Genomic DNA, 20,198 nt, shown 5'->3' on the forward strand with positions numbered 1-20,198 from the left:
ACAACTATAATCAGACTCTGAAAAATGTTTTGAAAGCTCAAGTGGATGCTATTTTTAGGTTAGATCTTGTGTACAGCCAAAGATTTGGAAAATAAATTCTTTATGGGTAGACATGGAAGGAAACGTAACATTTACTTCCACTGCAGATGTGTGTATCATTTCCACTGTTTTGAACACTGGGCTAGAGTTCCCAGACGGTATCTGTCAAAACTGTCAATAAGGATTTACTCCTTTAACTGTAAATAGGCATCACGCTCAAATTTCAAAGAATCTTTCCATTCTATCATCTGCTTAAAGAGGCCATAATCAGTAATACACTGGCTTCTGACTTCTGCCTGGCACTTAAACTCCGTAACACTATGCTGAGATAATAGATAAGTAACTAAGAAACTGTGAGCTACATAGGAGATATTGCTTAGACGGGACATTTCTTGTCAGATCCCTGCTCTCCCTGCAATTCTGCTAACACCGTGGCACATGCCATGGGTACTGGAACACAACTAAATCGTGTCCACAGTTTGATATATTTCAGATGCTAAGGTCTAGAAGCTTAGGATTAAACCCCTGTTTTCCAAAAACAAAATTAAAAAAGCCTCTATTATATATACAGCATCAGACCTAACTAATGTAACTCTTTGCTTCACCTTAAGAATTTGAATTTTTAACTCTCTGCTTGTTTTGCTTTCTGTTACCCATTCCAAGGTTTACACATCTGTAAACTGGAGTGGGATGCGGTGCTCTCAGCAGAGACGAATTTTGCCCTACTTACTAAAAACATTAGCAATAAATTCCAAGGTAGAAGCAAAACTTTAGCCCTTGGGGGGAAAAAAAATCTCCTACCATATCTTGGTTTTATCTCCTATGAACTTAAATTGTTTTGGAAATCAGTGATGTTGTGAGCATGGTAAAACCTCTCCACATTTGGTTCTCAACATGGCGCTGATCTCCTTTTCCCTTTACATAAAGCAGACACCACAGACTCATATTCTGCTATAGCTGTGCCCCTGATGCATAAACAGTCTTCAATTAATTTGTTTTAGAAAACTAATACCAAGAAAATCTCTGCATTCTCCTGAAAACTGATGAACCCCTGCCAGCAGAAAGGTGTAGGCAAAGCCTCATCATTGGAAATAGGACTCTAATAAAGTCACTGGTCACAATATGAAACGAGCATCATCTGCATGCATTCAAACATCATCTGAAATCATTCCACACCATATTGCACTCTGCAAAGGAAATGTTAAACACACACAGAGTCACTTAATGTAAAAATATGTATGCATGTTTGGTTTTTTACCTTGAAAGAGCATAGTCTGGCTAAAGTCACTACGCATTTCATTTCGGCAAACTGCTTGAACTCTGAACAGATAAAGGATGTCAGGTGAGACATGGCTAATGATGGCCTTCTGTTTAAAAAAAATAGATATTATTCAGTTTTTTACCCCCACAGTACTGTCCACGATCAGTTTGAAATATATAAAGCATTGTGCTAACACAGGACATTTGTGCCACGTAAGACAAACCCTTATCTAAATGGAAATTTTCACTAGTCCCCTGGGAGAGGGCAAGACAAAAGTCAAACGACGTCCCTGGGATAAAGGCGATGCACCCAGACCCTGCTGACTCTGTCCATGAAAAAGACGTGAACATGTCCCACATCTGCTCTCATGACAGTCTTTATGTTTGAGAGTCTGCTCTCCCCAGAAATACCTACACCACAAATTATTTGACCTTACAGGAACTGAAACGAGGTTTCTGTAGGTGGAGATGCAAGTTCTGAACCTGGTATAAGCCCAGAGAGTCACTGTATGTTCAAACGGACTATTTTGCAACTAACTGGCTATGGCAATTTGATGCTGGTGGCCTATATAGCATGATTGCTCAGCACCCTGGGCTGGGATGTCCCTATATACTCTTACACTCGAGACACTGCCTTGCTGCCTTCCAGCAATTTCTCTGTGTTGCCTTAGACCACAATCATGTCAGTTCATGGCTTCAAGCAGACAGCACCAGCAGGTGCACAGATCACTTGAAATACCCATGATCTCTTTAGCAAAACACTGTCTAGCTCTGTTTCAAGATGGGACAGCCCAGCTGTCTCTGCCAGAGCACTAAAGGCAAATTCCACTTTCCTTTTAAAAAGAATTTCTTTCTTCTCTTGCCCCTAAAATAGACTAAGCTGTCATTGCCTTCCTAACCTCCAAGCTCTGCTCCACAGCACAGGGTCTCACTGCAATTTATTTCCAAGCTATCACTCCATCACATCCCCTGCATTTTTAATTATTTCTTTTACTTCAAACAGGATGCCGTCTCCGTGCCCACCTCATTTTTGCTGATTAAGGCTCTCCTCCTTATACCCGATTAAAATAAAATCTCCCTTAAGAGTGCAAAGTTATGACAAGAGAGAGGTTACAATACATCATAACCTTGGGTGCCTTTCAATAGATTCCTTTCTGATTTTGTGAGGCACATCATTCCCTAATGTGACCCAGATAACAATGTCTAGTGGGGAAATTGAAAATATAAATGGAAATGAAGTAAAAGAATCTTCATCTAAGGGAATAAGAGAAGTATTATTGTATAACTGATTGAATGGGCCCGGAGGACTGTGTATTTGAAAAAAAAAAAAACGCCAACGATAACAGTCATTAGGAATAACACTCTGTGCTACTGCATTTTTTATGTGCGTATACAATTACTGATTTCATTATTCTAGAGGCTTTCTTTGATTAACAATAAACGGAGGCCTTTCAAACCTGAATATGTCACTTTGATTTCATATGCAGAGAACGTTAAAGACCGGTACAATACTTGCTTCCACTTAGACAGGAATGACAAGCAGATCAAATCCTAAATGGAGGAGATAGATCAGTATTTGCATCTGTGCTGGAACTGTCTTGCTCTTCCCTCTTTCTCTTACAGCCAGGCTGAGGCAGTGCTTGTACAGGGCCACTCTGCAATAATCCTCTAGCCCTGATGACACAAGTACTGCAGGCAGCACTTACTGATCAGAAACTACTCAAAGACTGCAAGGGGCTACACACAGGGAAAAGCCTGAACCCAGGAGAAGGTTTTGGGGATCGAGGATTTTAATGTGAAAATCTGTGAGCTGAACAGAAGCCAAAAGGTATTCATAGTCTAACTATTTCCTGAGCCAGCTGCTTCTCAGCAACAGTACATGAAAATGTGTCTGCAGATTTAGTCCTTTATGCACTCACATAAACTATAAATTCACACTCCAGTGTTTTGGGTAGTCTGTTAGGCAATGTTCAACTAATGACTAACATTTTAATAGCAATTCACAGCAAGTCAAATGCTAGCCTGTCTGTAATGTAACAACAGCTTTCCTCCTCTACTTCTACTGAGAACACGATATAAGGATAGCTCGACACATATGTCTGGGGTTGATGCTGTGGTTTTACCAGGTCCTTGTCACTGTCCTTGGTGAAAGTCTTCTCCTTTTCGTCTTCATTTTTAGTCCAGCTGTAGGAGATCATGTAGTTCATGATTGGAGGGTGGTAGATGGTCTCTGGTTGGTTCCAGGTTACAAGCAACGCTGTCCTGTTCACAGGCTGCACTTTCATGTTGACCGGGGGAGTGCTGCAAGCTAAAAAAGAAGAAAAATATATGAAGCTCTCCTAGATAACTGAGAGAAAACAAACAGGGAGAACTGTGCCTCACTCTAAGAGCCAGTGTTTTTTTCTTTAATGTCCTTGCCTCCAGTAACAGCTTAGGCTGCAATCCACTGAGACCGATGGGATTTAATACCACCTGCAGCTGCTTTCTGCTCTCCAGAGTAAAGGTAGAGAGAGAAACCATTCTCTGCAGGCAAGTTGCTTAGTTCTTTGACTTAACTTTAGTCCTGGCATTTGCACATATATTTTAACTTGTTTACTTAAGAGCTGTGCATTTCAACATTCACAAGTTCACTTAAATCTGAACCCCACCTTTCCTGGCACACAGTCTCCTGCTGTATGAAGGGGGTAGTCTGGTGTGTTCTGCAGGCTCTGGAAATAGTTGTAACCTCTGAAAATGTGACGCTATTAGTTCAGTAAGCACTCTCCTCTTAACAGAGTACATTTTTGTACATGAGAAGCAATTACTTTTCATTCCTTTTTCTACATGTTTTCCTTCACAGTCTCTGAATTGTTTGTCATTAAAATATCACCAGCACAGGGAAGAGAGCCTTGATGGCCCTCAGCCATCTCCTTCTCCTAACAGGCAGGGAAACCCTCCAGCCAGCCTCCGAAATCCACAGCTTCCTAACCACATCCATAGCAGAGAGGCACAAGTTACTTCTTGCCTCAGCTGAAGTCGGTGGGGAGGTCAGCACAGAACAGCTTAACTAGATGGTGAAACTACAGCTTCTGCTTACTGGAGATGCCCAGACCCAAACTTCTCCAGGGAAGACCAAGCCCTGGCACAAAACCAGCTCGAACACCTCATGTGATGCAGAGCACAGCCCGCTCCCAGCCGCTGCAGAAAATACTTTTCAAGCAATTGAAATGTGAAGGTCAAGGTACTAATGAAGAACACTAGATGGCACTCATATGCTATCTATAAAGTCCATCACGCACTTTCCAACTATAGAGTTTAGATTTTTTCCAAGCTTTAAAAATCGTGTTTAAAATACACAATTCAGGACAGACTCTTACATTCGCTTTCCAAATATAAACCCTGAACCAAGAAAAACGACTTGAAATGATACCTAAACACATGTGCTGTGGCAAAGGAGATGGCCACTTCTGCCAGGGAAAGTCAAAGTGTCACCTAGCCCATCGTGCTGATACTGTTTTCAAAATTATTTTTCCCAATATGACTTTTCCATTTAAAGTCAGCACAGTCAGGTTACACGAACTCTGTAGCTATATATTTGGACATTATTTCACTTCTAGGGAGTCCTGGCTGTACTGAAGGGGAGAAATGTCTGTTTCTAGGCCTGGAGTTCCAGGTTGGTCTTGTAGCTCTGAAATACTCAAATAGTTAGGGTTCCTAAATAAAAATGAATAGATGTTGTAAACAACAGTATTACCACTGCAACAGAAAAACACCTGACAAATGTATTTGTGCAGTTACAATTCACGTTTCGTAGGCAGTCTGAACAAAAGAACATATATTGCAGAAATATGCTTGGGCAGGCTTCGGTGTTTGCTCCTGTCATGAGTGGTGACGATCTTGCAGTTTTGCAGCAGATCCTTCTGCTTAGCGCAGAAAGATCCAGCAAAGCAAACAAACCCTGCAGTATCTCATATCACTCGCTTGTTGACCAAATGAGTAGAAGTTTCTACTTATGTTGAGTAGAAGGGACCAAAACTTCATTCTGCTGGCAACCCAGCTCGGGTGCTGCAGAGCACGGCTGAGAGGGCACAGCTGAAAGCAGTCACAAGGATTTACAGAGCTTTGTGAGCCTCGGTGTGCCTCTCCATGCTCACCTCTTTCCTCTGAGTTCTCACATCACCGTTTATTGATAACTGCACCAATAAATCATAGCTGCTCCCTTTGAAGCCCTTTTCATCACAGAATTACTCCTCAAAATGCTACGCCAGCCTTTACTGCTCCACCTAGTCAAATCCAATGGGAGACAGAAGCCCATAGTGAAGGACTACCCAGACCTAAAAGTCCTATCCAGTCCTCCTCCGTGGGGATATTCAGAGATTTATATAGTTAAAGTAATCATGCATCAAATTGTTTTAGAAATAATTCAACCAGATACCCTTCAGGACAGACAGAGAGATCTACCTGAATGGCAGTACCCCCCCGAACCATCCCTAGCGAGCTGTTTTTCAGACAATGACCCCAAGCCACCCTAGGGAGAGGAGACTGCCACGTTCTCTATTCCACATCACCCTTCGCAGCCAGCATCAATGCAATGCAGAACAGCTCATACCAGTCAGGAGAAAGAAGCAGGTATATCCGAAGGGTAAATAAATGGAGACTCACAGGCTCGAAGTTAAGACACCCTCCATGACTGTGCATCCTGATCCAAGAGGGATACGAGCACTCTAGGCAGCTGAGTGACTCCAGTAACTTCCCCGAGACGTACACTAACGGGTTTTGACTGGGGCCACTGCATGACTGGGGCAAGCTGCCTTCACAGCCAGCTACAAGGAGATTGAATTTACGATACCTGCTATTTCACAGTAAATAACGTTACAAACTTTTTATGACTCAGTACGACTTCGTTTCAGTAACTCCAAGGCACGTAGAAGAACCTGATGTAATTAAGTAATAACCAGCATTTTCTGCTCAGCCACTTCTTTTTTTTCTTTTCTTTTTACAGTTTATGAATGGGCAAAAAAAAGAAATCTTTTTTATAAAATGAAACATATGGTTTTATTAATTTAACCAAACCTGCTCAGGACACAGTGGAATAATAATAATAAAAAAAACTTGATCCAATAATTCAATTTGATGATTTAATTAAAGAGATACATAATAATGTAGCAAATGTCTGAAAAGCAAGAAAAAAGTGCAATGAATTGACCATTTATAAAACAACTGGCATTTTCCACAGACCTAAATTTCCTTTCAATATTCTGTGTGCCTTGGATTTTCTGTAGAAGATTAAAAGAATTGCAGGCTCCTCTTTTTTTTTTTTTTTTTTAATGCTAAAGAGCATCTACTGATTTTACAAAACGTGCAGCTGAAGAACAAACAGATGCAGAAAGAGGTTGGGAAGCCTGCATGTTCCTCTGGATTGAATAAGATTGCATTGAAGAGAAACACGAGTGGTTTTTTTTTGTTGTTATTTTGGTTTTGTGTTTTTAAACTGGGCTACATAAGCAAAGAATCCAGTGAATTCATGACTGCTTGAGAACAAAAAAAAAAAAAGAACCAAACCCAACAACCGGCAACATTTCAGACTGAAATAGCAAATCTCAGCTATTTTTAGGTAAAATATTACTAACGCTCTATTTTAAATTCAGATCCTTCAGGATAATAAAAATATCGAGGGGGATTTCAGGACGACTTTCTGTGCTATAATGCAATCCAGAGCAGAGACACCTGAACCGGCTCTGCATAGGTGCGGTGTGATGCCCGAGCCACTGGGCACTGCTGGCCTCCTGGAGGCGGAACAGCCTCGCGGGGGCCACGGGGCTGCACCTGAGGGGCACTCACCAGCATGGACATTCGCAACACCAGGGCCATGCCATGCAGCAGGCTTTGTGTGGAGCATGTCCTGGACCTCTCCGAATAAAAACCCCAAAGCTCACCAGCTTACAGTCAGTCCTCTTGGAGATAACCCAAACTGGGAAGCTGGCAGGCACGCTGGCTCTTGCTTTTCGGAGAAGTCCTGCAGAAAAAGGAGGGCTGCAAGGGTGCATCCGGAGGGAAGCCCTCTGACCTGACGTGGCGGCGTTCCCAGCTGTCGGCCACATGGGGGGCTGCCTGGCAGCCTGGCTGTGTCGCTTCACTGCAGATCAGCCTGCCCGGGAAGGCCAGGGGCAAGCCAGCATCTTGGCCAGCCTTGTCCTCCAGGGCTCACTCAAGCCTAGAGCAAACCTGTTTGCCACTTGTGGACAAATGCAGCATGCTAATACGGTCCTAAACATTGGCCAGGCCAGCCATACAGCAGAGAATTATTTTCTTCATGTTAAAAACATTCCAATGGGCTGGAACAAACAAAATTAATTTAACAACTCCACATTCATCTCTTCCATAATTTGATTTGTATGTTGTATTTGGCTACGTAACCTCCACAAGGCTTTCCTAACTGAAGCCCGATAAAGCTTAATCCAAAAGCTCCTGGCAGCTCCATTTCAGAGAGATGAAAGACAAAAAGGGGGCTTATTGTTTTGCAAAAATTAACCACTGATATTCAGATACACCCATGACTGCGGAAAGGGCATGTAAGAGATTATAACAGCTTTTTTTTTTTTTATTATTTAACAAAAAAGCAGTTTTTCAGAGGGAAAAGCAAAACCAGCCAAACTTCCTGGGTTTCTTTATGCTTTTTGCATATGCTACCTACGGTTATAAAAAGAACTATTTAGGGAAAGTTTGACAGAGCACAGGAACTGTATGTTGGATTATTTCTTGTATATCTTCTCTCTGTACCGCAGGTGCCTCATGTGATGAATCCAGTGCTACTGGGCTCAGAGGGATTTATAAAATCCTCTAAAAATGTTCCAAGTTAGCTCTTCTGTGCACAGAAATGTCACCACTTTAAAGGCAGTTATTTCTAGCTATGTTCTTTTTCCCTCTTTTGGAAAATCCCACTCTCTCCCTCATGTCTCAGCAATACAAAACTGCTGTTCCTCTCCCTGATGCCGTGGGATATGCATTGTGTGGTAGAGCTGTGACATTTTTCTTGCACAGAAAAGCACTGTGCCAGTGGAGTCCTCAATCCCTTGTGGTGAGCTGGGCAGGGGTCTTCTGAAGCCATTCATACACGGAGGGAGGAAACATCTGCACCGGGATGTGCCCCCAGCATGTTGCTGGCTCAGGAGTGCTCAGAGGTAGCTAAAATACAGGGATGAGGGGCTTGTATTGCTCAGGTCTGCAGCTGCTGGCCGTAAGTGAGAGGGGCTTCACTTCTCCTTTTTCTCACCTGTTCTGGAAATGCACAGGGACTGGCGGCAAGAAATCCTGTTCCTTCCTTGCAATGAAGGAGTGAAGCACATGGTAGATAGGGGATTTCTTCCCACAAGGTCAGGAGAGGAGAAACTGAAAGGCCAATACAGGGGTTGCAACCCTTCCTTTCTTCCCCATAAGGGCAATCAAGTTGGTGGCCAAGCTCTCGGAGCAGAGAGGGTGCTTATTTCCCCTCTGCCTCAGCACTGGGAAGGAGCTGGAAGAGCTGGTCTGCAGGACTGATGGACCACTTGCTGCCACGATGCCCAACTCAGCCCCAAGTTCCACTAGCTGATTTCAGAAAAGCCTGAAAACAGCATCATCGATGCCTGTGCTATTGGCAAAATACTGCACCACGTTCACTCAGCCTGCACAATCCTGACTGCAGTCAAGACAAAAGCAACGCCACTAACAGGGAAGGGAAGAAAAATACTTTCAACCGTATGTACCTATATATACACACTTATATATCCTTGCTCATTATTAGACCCTTAAAACTTCAAATAAGCCCCGAAATGCAGAAATATGGGTTATACTCCAATGAGAAAACTCACACTTGCTTTAAGTGCCATGCCAACAGCATCGTGGTAATGGAGGTGATGCAGTGCTGGCTTCAGCTACCTTGCTTTGGTGTGGCACGGTGGAAATGCCTGAGAAGAGAATGTGACCCGTGACAAACAACAGCGTTCTTTTGGCTGTCTGATTCAATCTTGGAGTTCAGCGAGGGCTGTGTTCCCAAAGGATAACAAATAGACTACGAGGATCATATGCAGAGACAACACATGCTCTAATACATAGAGAAGTGCTGAGAGGCACACTTACAACATTTTTGCCCTTCTCCTTTTACTAAATGTTTGCATTTCTTTGCTTTGCTTTCCTGTATGCTGTTAACTTCTCGCACTGCTTATAAATGACATTATTAATATATAAGGATAATTGCTTTAAAGAGAAGCATGTATTTTTCCTTTACCTTTGCCTGTACTTTGCCAGCAGGCATTTGCAGGCTCTGGAGCATGCTGTACACGCAAATATTTGTGTTGATCTACTTCAATCCACAGACAGAATGTAGCTAGGAGACAGACTATTTATCTTCCCTGCTCTTACCTTTCACTGTGCTTCAAACAAGGTTGTTTCTTAAGGTGTAAGGGACATTGACAGACCCCGCACTTGTTTTATGAGCACCATGAAGCAACCTCCCGAGCTAACCAGCGTGGGGGGCACTTCTGACACAGGGGCTCTGGGCAGGCGGGCTTTGCCCCTCTGCTGCCTGCCCGTTTCCTGAGGTGAACGTACAGCCAGCGTTCGGAGTGCATTTGATTCCTTCCTGTATGGCTTCCTTTGTAGCATTTGAGTTTCCATGGCATCACGGCGACGGACCCTGTTTTACTGAAAGGCATGGGCTATGCGTTTTACTATGTTGTGGTTGAGCCCGAATATTTCGTAGATTTCACAGCCACCACTTCTACAGCTGCGGCCTGAATCCTCAGCAGGCGCAGATCAGCCTTGCTCCATGCTGGGCTAAGCTGATGCCTGCCGACGATCTGCCCTTCAAGCTTTGTGTTTATATTACACACGCATGCACACACAGAGGGTGCCCTGTGTTTAAAGTGTACACCTGCCTCCTTATCTATACAGTGCACCTGATACAACACGTGTGATCACGTTCAGAGGCACGTGCTCATCGGTGTGGGGAGCAAGAGGGAATTCCTGCTGGAAGGATGCGTCTCTGCTGCGTTTGCCAAACTGCCGTGTCTGGGTGAGGGTGGCTTGCACCACGAGGCATAGGAGGGACAAACCAACAGGGCAGGCAGAGCATCCTAGTATGTGCCTCAGGGATGTCCAAAATCAGGGTGAGAAAGCGGCTTCCCTTTTGCAGCTTTTGGATGCTTTTTCCTATGCGAGGGATTTGCTGCAGGCATTCATGGTACAAAGTACAGTCAACACTGAAATTAAAATCAGTACTTCTGCGGGCCATACAGCTAGACCAGTAGGTAGGCAGCGCAGAAATGAATTCCCTGGAGGGCTTAAGTGGAATAAATCATCAAGCTCCCTTACAAGTACTCAGCTCTGCTAGCTTTAGTGGCAGCTACAAACCCAAACCACGTTTCAGCTTTCACACCAAATTCCTCTTGCTCTTTTGGTTCAGGCTTTTCATAATATCTAAACAAGTGCAAGAATTACTGCTTATTAATAAACCTACTGACACGCTGCCCACTACATTCAGGTATGGACACACGCCGTGCTCACATGACAACCTCACCAAGGTTACGACAGGTGAAAAGAGAAGCCTGCAGAACAGAGCCGCTGCGAGGGGAGGCATGAGGTCAAGTACGTGCACCTCACTTTTTTGTACCTGACTCCCTTTTAAAATGGGTCACGCCTTTTGCTGTAATGCTTTGTCTTCTCCCTGACTAATGCAAGAACCTTTGGAAGAAGCCTGTCCTCTCCTGCTTTTGCACACTGTGCTCCAAGACAACTGCGTGTCCAAGGATCAAGCCTTGCAGAACAGGACACGGATGAGGAAAGCACATCTGAGGTGGAAAGGATGAGAAATACCCAAGGAGAAGACTGATTTCTGCCTGAAGAGATTACAGCAGGTACCCAAGGTTCACGTCAGAAGAGACTATCGCAGCAGTAAGGGAGTACGTTTACTAGGAGCACTGAGGCGTAGTGGCAGCTGGGCAAGTCCACAGTGCAGAGAAGATGCAGGGCAAGCAATTAGCAGCACGGCGTTACCACCCTCAAGTGCAACCTTTTGCACCGAGTCAGCCTGCTGCGCCAGCTGAAATCCTAATAATGATACATAGATTCATCTGCACCAGCACACAGTAGTAGGGCGCTGACCTGATTAAAGTACACAGCCCATGAAAGGGGAATGGAATTGGAAAAGGACAATCCTCATAACAATATGAAATCAAAAAGGAAAGGAGGAAAAGTCCGGTCATCCAAGGAAACGGGGAAGGAGTTGTTACTCTATGAGGAAATCAACCTGTAAAACAGATTCTTCCAAAGCATGAGAACAATCAAGTGGTAAATATATCATAAATTAACTAAAAAGGTTCTCATTCATTTTTTCTCTAAGATTTTTAAGGAAAATAAAGAGTATCATTTTGCTTTAGCAATTCCAAGTTAAGATGTCAATAATGTGCAATTTTAAATTTACGTTTACAATGTTGTAAATTTAGATGCTGCTTCAGGTAGGAGATTACACTTATTGCTATACAATATTTTGTGGTCATCTAGGTCTGCATAAAATATATGCATGGTATTCTGTAAGAGCAGAATTTGTCTGCCTAACCCCCTTTTTGGCCTCCCAGAGAGAACCTGAGGGCATGAAGAGACCGTGAAGTTGTTTTGAGAGAGTTCTCATAAAACGTGGGCATTTAGAAAGCAAAACAAATTACTGGGAGTAATAACAAAGGCTCTAATTGAGGCAAACAACTTGTTCTCATTGAGAAATACTGCTGTCAATGCTCTGAACTATCTGCCTCAGAGTGACGTTGTCACTGCACCGCGCTGAATCTCCAGCAAAACTTCAGACAATGCTGCAGCGGAGATGCACTCCAGCACAGCGATGCCGTGCCACGCCATGCTATGCCACGCAGAAAAGACAACACCTTCTTTGCAGAAAGCCTAGCTTTCTTTCCTGTTGTCAGGTGCTGTGAAGTAGTGAATACGAACTAAAGTGCTTTGCTTGAGCGGTGCTCTACCTTTGAGTGCAGGCTGCCAGCTGGAGCCATGCGGGAAGGAAAATCCAAGTACCTTTTGGGTAGTTTTAGTGGCACTAAGTTACAATGACCTCCAAACTGTGTATCGCTACGGCTTGACAAAGAGAAAAAAGGAAAAGGATCACCTGTACACTACTAGAGAAATGTCCCAGCTGTTCGGTTAGAGTTCAAAGTTTTACTGGAGTGAATTTATGACTGCTTATTATTTAACTTAGTCTAGGATCATAATTAAAGATGGTACTCTAAGGCGAATTCCCACTGATGGGAAATGGCATCATTTGAGACTCCAGCAAAGAGTAATCAGACACCTTTGGGGAAGTAATCAGGCATCTGTGAAAGAAAACTCTGATGTCAAGAGCCCCTCACATGGGATGCTTGTTTAAGTGTTGTGAGGCTTGCAGCACGTTTAATGAGGCAGAAAGGTTAAAGGTTTTTTCTTTCAGAGTTAAAAAACATAAAGAAACATTTGATAATCCTAATCAGGAGCAAAATAAAACGGGCAAATATTGTTGCACTTGGAGTACATCCTGAAGCAAGGAAATGAAACACCTTTTCTTCCTGAGCTTCCATGCCTACACTCTCACCGAAGCAGGTAATGTTTTGTAAATATCTCTCTCCTTGATGGGACAACATATGAAAGTAGTAAAGAACATGCAGAGTCAGGTCCTTGAACTGGATAGACTTTTATGTAAGAATTCTGTTTATGTGTCTCCTAAGAGCGATGTACACTATTAAACTGATAACTAATTAGCAATAACTCTAGCAGAGCTGCTTGAACGCTGCCTGTGAAAAGCCAGGAACACAATACGTGACGGGACAGAGCAACGCAGTCCTAAGCCACAGAAGACAGGCCAGGTAAGAAAGGAGACAATTTTAACAGAGAAGGTCATGTGCAAAAACCCCAACACTGCCACTGCCTGTTACTCGCAGTATTGGCTAGTATTTTACAAACACACTCCTGGTTTAATAAGTCTGTACAGAGAAGTACAGAGAACCCACAAATTTGCAAAACTTTATATAAGATGGCACTGTAACACCGGTGAGTCCTCTTGTTAAATTTTACAGGCCTGACGATCTGTATTATTTAACAGCATGGTCCACTGTATGTCTTGAAGCTCTAAAAGTTTAACCTTCTTAAAAGACATTGTTGCATGGTGGTTTATTATCGATCCACCAACTGCTACTATTATATAGCTGAACTGTGCACATCCTGAAAGGTACATCTCAGAAATAATATATTTAAAAGTGATCCGTATGGTTCCTTGAAACAGCTCCAGGGTCAACTTCAGAATTAAGTTCTGTTCCTAGGCTCTGATTCAGCAAAGGTCTTACACATATGCTTTTAGTCCAGGCATACCAGCAGTCCTCATGAGAACTGTTTTAAATCGGCTTTTGCCAACAGGAGGAAGGAATGAGATAAAGGAACCAAAGAAAACGCCTCTTGCTAAGTACTAACACAAAAGGAAAACTGGAGTTTCCACTCTCAAGTGAAAAATAAGTCCTCTACAGCATTTAAAATCAACTAAAACATTTTCCCCATCTTGTATTCTGGTTATTGTAAACACTGCCACTTCCCCTTATTGCCTCTTTAAAATTAAAAAAAAAAAAAAAAAAAAAAAAGGAAATAGAGGAGAGTAACCACAAAAGAAAAGACATAACATTCACATTAGCTAACAAACAGGATCCAAATTCACTGACAGTTTTTGGTTGACTTAAAACAACTTTTCCCAGAAGACATTTTATTTACCAAATGCTACCACTTACAGGGCTTTTCTAAAGAAATACTCCGAGGACTTGCATAAAGTGAGAAATAGTTTTCCTCCAGTGTATCTACAGGTTATGCCGCTGGTCACGGTTCTGTGACCTGAGATAGCTTTGATAGCTCGGAGAAAAGCCATTCCTGTTTGCTGCCAAAACATTCAGATACCGCGCTTCTCAATGGACAGCCGCAGAGCTGCATCGCTTTGTGCTGAGCTGAAACTCGCCATTCACCGGGGAATTCTGAAAATTATGCTGAACATTATGCAAATTGTTCTGGGCACATTCTCCTCCAAACTAAGGAAGGCTTACATAACAAACGCTGCGCCGTTTTCTAGATTAGCAATACTGCCCACAGACTTAATAGTGTGTGACAGAAGAAACAAATTGCAAAAATTCACACCGACAAACAAATCCAAACTTCCCCTCCAGAGCTGAAGACCATCACAAACCATACCACCTTGCAGCAAGTAAAAGACGCATTTTCATGACCTTGCCTTCTTCCACAACACACAGACTGAAGCACAGGGAGAGCGTACAGGAGCCAACATGTGACAGGCATTGGTCACATTGCTTAATGCCATGGAAAGAAAGCACTGAGACGCGACCATGAGGTGTGCAGAAGAATCTGCATAAAATAAATTTGTTATGCTAACCCTACGCTCTTATATTTGTATGCTAGACTGTCTGGCTGAGAGGCACTCTGTGCATCCAGCTTCTCAGTACTTTTGCATGAATGACACTATATAAAGAGGTACTGTATTTACTAGCTGAATAAACAATAGGTTTTGCTTTCACTCAAGTATTATGACTTCAACTCATTTTATTTATATGTCAGTAGTTCAGAATGTGCAGTAGACCAGGCACATCATCACTGTTCACCTTTGTCAAAGAAGGGGCCAGAAACATCCACGTTGTTATACCTCTAGAACAGCTATAACTGATCCCTGTAACCTTTGGAGGATACGCTACAATCCATTTTGTGTTAGTAACACTGCAGCAACCTATTTATTTTTAAGTTTGTGAAAAAAATGCACCTATTTTCAGTGTCCCCTGGTGTGCACACAACCCAAAAAGTGACAAGTTGACAGAGCTGGTACAAAAAGACTGGCTGCCCAGCCATTAGCCTCCTACAGCAAAAGCTCGAGGGGAAAAAAAAAAATCACTGACTTCAGCATTGTCCCTGCCATTAGATGGCATGCTGAACGCTGTCACATCACTGGAAAAGGGGATACACACGGCTCCTACCTAAGAGTCTCTGATGAGCACGTTGCAAGCTCAGACTCACAGGCGGGCATGAGCACAGAGCATTACAGTACCTGGACATGTTGGGAGAGGACCCAGAGAGAACTTTCTGTGGAAACCAGTCCACAAGCATGTAAGATGTTAAGCACCCAGGTACGAAGCTATCCAAATGTGGACTAGTGTTTATGAAGCTCTCTTGATCCAGTGGGTTGGCTCACATCATGTTAGCTAAACCACGTGTACTTGCCTGAATCTGGGTCTTAGAGTCCATAAGGAGCAAAGTTTGTGAGAATCTTTCCAGTTACTTCCAGTGCCCCTTCAATATCAACCTTTCCAAGTTCAAGATCAGCCCATTAACTACAGACCTTAGTGTTTGTAATGCCCTTAATTGTGGGTTTGAGATCTTTACTGTGGGGGTGAAAATCACCCAGAACATTTTTATAATCTTAAAAACCTTCCAGTGAGGTGAGGAATATTCAGCGGCATGTGGCCAAAACAGTAAAACCTTGAATATTATACCACATGTACCAGAGGGTACCTTGGCTGCACTCAAAATAATAACTAGAGAGTTTTGTCACTTTTAACATAACGTAACCTATTAACTTTCATCACTGTTCTGGGTAGGTAACAAGTACACAGGATATAACTGAAGAAATAAATATTGACACGTGTTGCTGTTAAAACACTGACTGAAAACTGTAGACCAGAGCATCAGAGCATAGCAGGGTCTCTTCAATCCCAAGATCTCCTTCTCACTTCTGATGTAAATTTTCCGTCCCAAGGCTGCCTTTAATGTACACGAGGTTTGTGTACGTGTATATTATATATATAAAAATAAGCACGCTCACAGAGTAATGAGCCCTGAGAAATACACTCTTTCAGCACTCTCGTGGGAGGGTGAGGCTGCTGAACGCAGCTGTTTTCATGATTCACATCTCAAACTACGCTCTATGTGCCTGGCCAGGTGAAAATGCCAGGTACGCAAGGGCAGATTGTAAATCTGCTTAGTTGTTTCCTTCTGGCAAACTGCCCCCTCTTCTTTTACCTTTACTCAGGACTGGTTAAGCACCAAGCACTTTTCAAGACTGAAGACTGGGAACTACGTGTCATTCCTCCTACCTATAAATTACACCAGTCAATAAAATAAAGGCAAATAAAGGTAGTAAATGATATTTATTTCTAGTCTTATTTTAACCAGTACACATTTCTCTCAGAATTTTTGATGTGCTCCTCTAGCCAGGGCTGTCTGTGCCAACGCAACAACTGCAGCCTCCCTCCCACCCCCCTCCATCCAGCTCATTATCCAGTGTCTGACAGAAGCGAGCACCAGCTGCTCTACAAAAAGGCACATGAAACACTTCAGCAAGACATTATAAAATCACCTGTCTATAAGGAGGAGGGTTTTTTTTCCCAGTCACCATTACCAAAAGATTGAGACAAACTTTTAATTAAAAGGTCGGCAGTTCTTCAGTACTCCTGTTACTTGTAAAAATGAAAACCATGACCACATCTGGATACCCTACTTCCATTCAAACACCCAATGAGTCACTGCTAACGGGGCCAAAATTTTACTGCTGACCCTTTTCGTTAGCACTTCCTATTTGTCAGGCATCTCTAAGGCCCTACAGCCAGTTGGCAGAAACAGGGACATCAGCAGTTTGGGACTTGCAGATTCTGGGGCTTTATCACCATGGTACCTCATGACAGTGAGTTTGACAGGTAACTGTAGGCACACACAGGATTAGTTAATTCATTAACAGATACCAACAAAGCATACCTGCATACACCGCATTATTTCTTGGCAGCTCGCAGCTATCCTCAACACGATTTAATGAGAAAGCAGACAAAAAAATCTCTCATTAGTCAAGTGCAAAATTCATAAGCATAATCTACCTTTGGAAGCTTCTGTGCCGAGTGGATTTTCCAAGATGTCTGTCATATCTTGGCTCCAAGCATCCTTCACAGCAGACTTAGACACCTTCCTGTTGTTCAGGCTTTGCTGTGGTCGGAAGTTATTCCTCAGGTACTCTACGGACTTGACATGGTCTTGTTGCTCAGTGGTGAATATGGAGTAGAAAGCCTCCAGCTGACCACAGCCATCATGGCAGGGAAGAGAAAGGACATTAATTAGAAAACAATGTGGTGAAATCCGGGTGGCTGATAAGAAAGTAAAATAGCAGGAAGTGTTGATGCCAAGACTGATAAACCATGCGGGAAGTCGGGCTGCCCACTGAAATCACTGCCAACCGTCTTATCTCGGCACAGGGCTTATCCTGCCCAGCAGAAGAGAAGACCTTCGAGCAACTCACTGTTGTCTGTCATGGGCAAGGAAATGTTTGCCCTTTAGACCCCTCTGTCTGGATGGATTTCATGTGTGCCAGCCACGCCAAACCCTCCTCATTGCTGGCACTGTTTTATTTCATAGTATCATGCCAAAAAATGTTTCCACCCCAAGAGCCCTCTCCAGGAGAGGGTGACGTTACCTTAGCTCTGAATCACGATGCCTAGCTGCCAGGCTGAGTGAGCTCCATGGCCAGCTCTTGCAGCACTGTTGCACAAAGGTCGCTGCAGTTGTCCCAGCTTTATGGGACCGGCACCCAAACCCCCGAACTGACTTGCCCACGAGCAGGTCAGTAGCAGAGCAGCACAATCTGAGGGCTCCCTGCTCCAAGCACCCTGACCTCCCTACCAGCCACTGCTCCCTCTGGTACCTAACTACAGGGTGAGAAAAAATAACAGAAAATGGTCACAGAGAGCACATATTCCTCTGGGAATAAGTTTCCTCAGTTGTGTTCAGATCTGAGCTATTTTTAATAAAATGTATTAACCTGTGAGAAAGAACTGTAATTGGAAAACTTTTCCATTAGTTTGTATCTCAGCATTTCCTAGAAGGAAATTTCTAGCAAACTAAGGTGAAAATATTTTCAGCTAATGTTGTTCTCACAGTTATCAAGGTCAGCATAGCATTTACAAATAGCTTGTTATCGTTCAGGTCAAGAACTAGAATCAGTTATGTCGCCGCTGGAAAGGTTGAAGAAGACAGAGCTAAGAAGGACTCACTGCTGATATTGTTTACAGCAATTACATAATATTGATAGTATGGATTTGGGGAATACAGAATGGCCCGTGACTTTAAAAAGGGACTTGCACAGCACTCATAGTTTAATAGGTCACTCTGAAAGCTACATACTTTTCATTAAGTGCATCTGCTCTAAAAGCTATGGAAATGAATGCGAGTCCTGAAACTTGCAACTGGGAAAAATTATCATTGTAGCCTCAGTTGATAGTGCTGATAACAATAATCAAAGGAAGCTGCAACGGAGCAGCTAAGCATCCTCTGCTGAACCAAGAGACACTCGCTATCGATATTTAATTTCCCTTCAAACCAGTAAACAGAAACTCCCTTCTGCTGCTGCTGCCATCCAGCTTGCCTGTTCTGCTGGGCTTGACGATTCTCGTTACTGGGTTGAAATTGGTAAAACTTCTCCAACCCCCAAGGCACGAGAGAGTTAATTTCTACACTTCTCATTTCAAAAGTCAGTCTCCCTGGAGCGGGGAGCTGTGCTGGGCTGGCCAATGGGAAATGTATGGGAACATTATCACTGCGAGCAGCACATGGACAACAGGAGGGAGAAGGGATAGACCTCGCAGTGCAGATCCTGAGTTTGGCAGATCTGCGCTCAAACACAAAGACGAGGGAACTGGGTCTCATAACAGGCAATCACTTCCAAGGTAACAGCACAACTCAGGCTTGTACGTTTTCAGTAGCAGCCTCCCCTTCTCCCTACCCTTACAGTACAAGCAGGAAGCTGATGCAGAGCGAGGGGAGGCGACCAGCAGGGAGGGCTGACAGCTGGTGACTGGTTCCTGTCACAGGCAGGGTACCCACGTGCCGCTTCCAGCCTTGTGTGCACTGATGGTGGGATTTGGATTAGACTTTTTCTGCATCTTAGATGAATGCCCTATTCTCTGGTTCTCAGCTGTAATCTTCTCTCTGATTCTTCAGAGAAAGATCTTGAAAAATCTTGAAAACTATTTCCTAATTAGCATAAGGCAGTCAGAAGCAATGATAGATAGGCTAAAAAAAAAGGTGGGTAAAGGGACTATCATCTTATACTTTTTTCTTAACAAAGAAACCAGATGATCCTGCTAAGCCCTGTGCTCTCCCATGACATTCCATGTAGGCACTGACCACAACTCTGTAAATATTTACCTACCTTTTTCCCTTCATGCTCTAGAACCAGTTTTGATGAAGCCAACTAACAGGCCTTAAAGTTACTCCATAGAAGTTCATGAACTGGGTACACCAACTGCTCCTTATCAAGTCAAGTCTCTAAGCTTACACTTCCATGACATTAATTGAATTTTTAAACTTTCACTGAGAACTTTTAAAATATTTTCTTCTGCTGTGCTACCTTGGGGAGGGATAATTGCATTTTAACAATTGCCAATTCAAATATGATTTTTAACCTTCCCCTTTTTATGTGTTGAAGTATATATAAGTCATTTCGACTTCATTTTTACTATAAAAATACTATCTACCACAAATGAGAAATTAATTGATCTATAGCTGGCAGGAAAAAAAGAGAAGAGTCACAGTCAAGGAGCTACGTTCATGCTCTTCAAGGAGTACAAGAGCTCCTGTTCAGAAGAACAAATGAAAAGCTGTTTTAAGACTGTTGTAGATAGAGAGAAACCTGATCTAAAATTCCAAGTCATGTAATTACAAACCATTAAAGCCTGATGCGCCCAGTTTTCTAAGGGCTGGATATATAAATGGCAATTAAAAATACTAAAATTGTTATAAGCACAATGAGATACTCTGAGGTATGCACTATGAGAGATAATGCCATGCTTCGGGTCATTGAATGCACTTAGCTTGACAATGCATCT

The 20,198-nt window shown here is 43.0% G+C and overlaps 1 protein-coding gene across 1 annotated transcript in view; it reads right to left on the reverse strand.

The window, feature by feature from the left end:
• Window positions 1-20,198, reverse strand: part of PTPRG (protein tyrosine phosphatase receptor type G) — a 403,467-nt gene that overhangs the window by 81,484 nt on the left and 301,785 nt on the right. Inside the window, exons 8-10 of the mRNA XM_035547040.2 lie at window positions 17,199-17,391; window positions 3,423-3,607; window positions 1,298-1,406 (exon numbers count right to left, since the gene is read on the reverse strand). Coding sequence (XP_035402933.1) covers window positions 1,298-1,406; window positions 3,423-3,607; window positions 17,199-17,391 — 487 coding nt within the window. The remainder of the gene's footprint in view (window positions 1-1,297; window positions 1,407-3,422; window positions 3,608-17,198; window positions 17,392-20,198) is intronic.

This window comes from Cygnus atratus, chromosome 10 (genome assembly GCF_013377495.2).
Source record: "Cygnus atratus isolate AKBS03 ecotype Queensland, Australia chromosome 10, CAtr_DNAZoo_HiC_assembly, whole genome shotgun sequence".
In the NCBI taxonomy this organism is placed as follows: domain Eukaryota; kingdom Metazoa; phylum Chordata; class Aves; order Anseriformes; family Anatidae; genus Cygnus; species Cygnus atratus.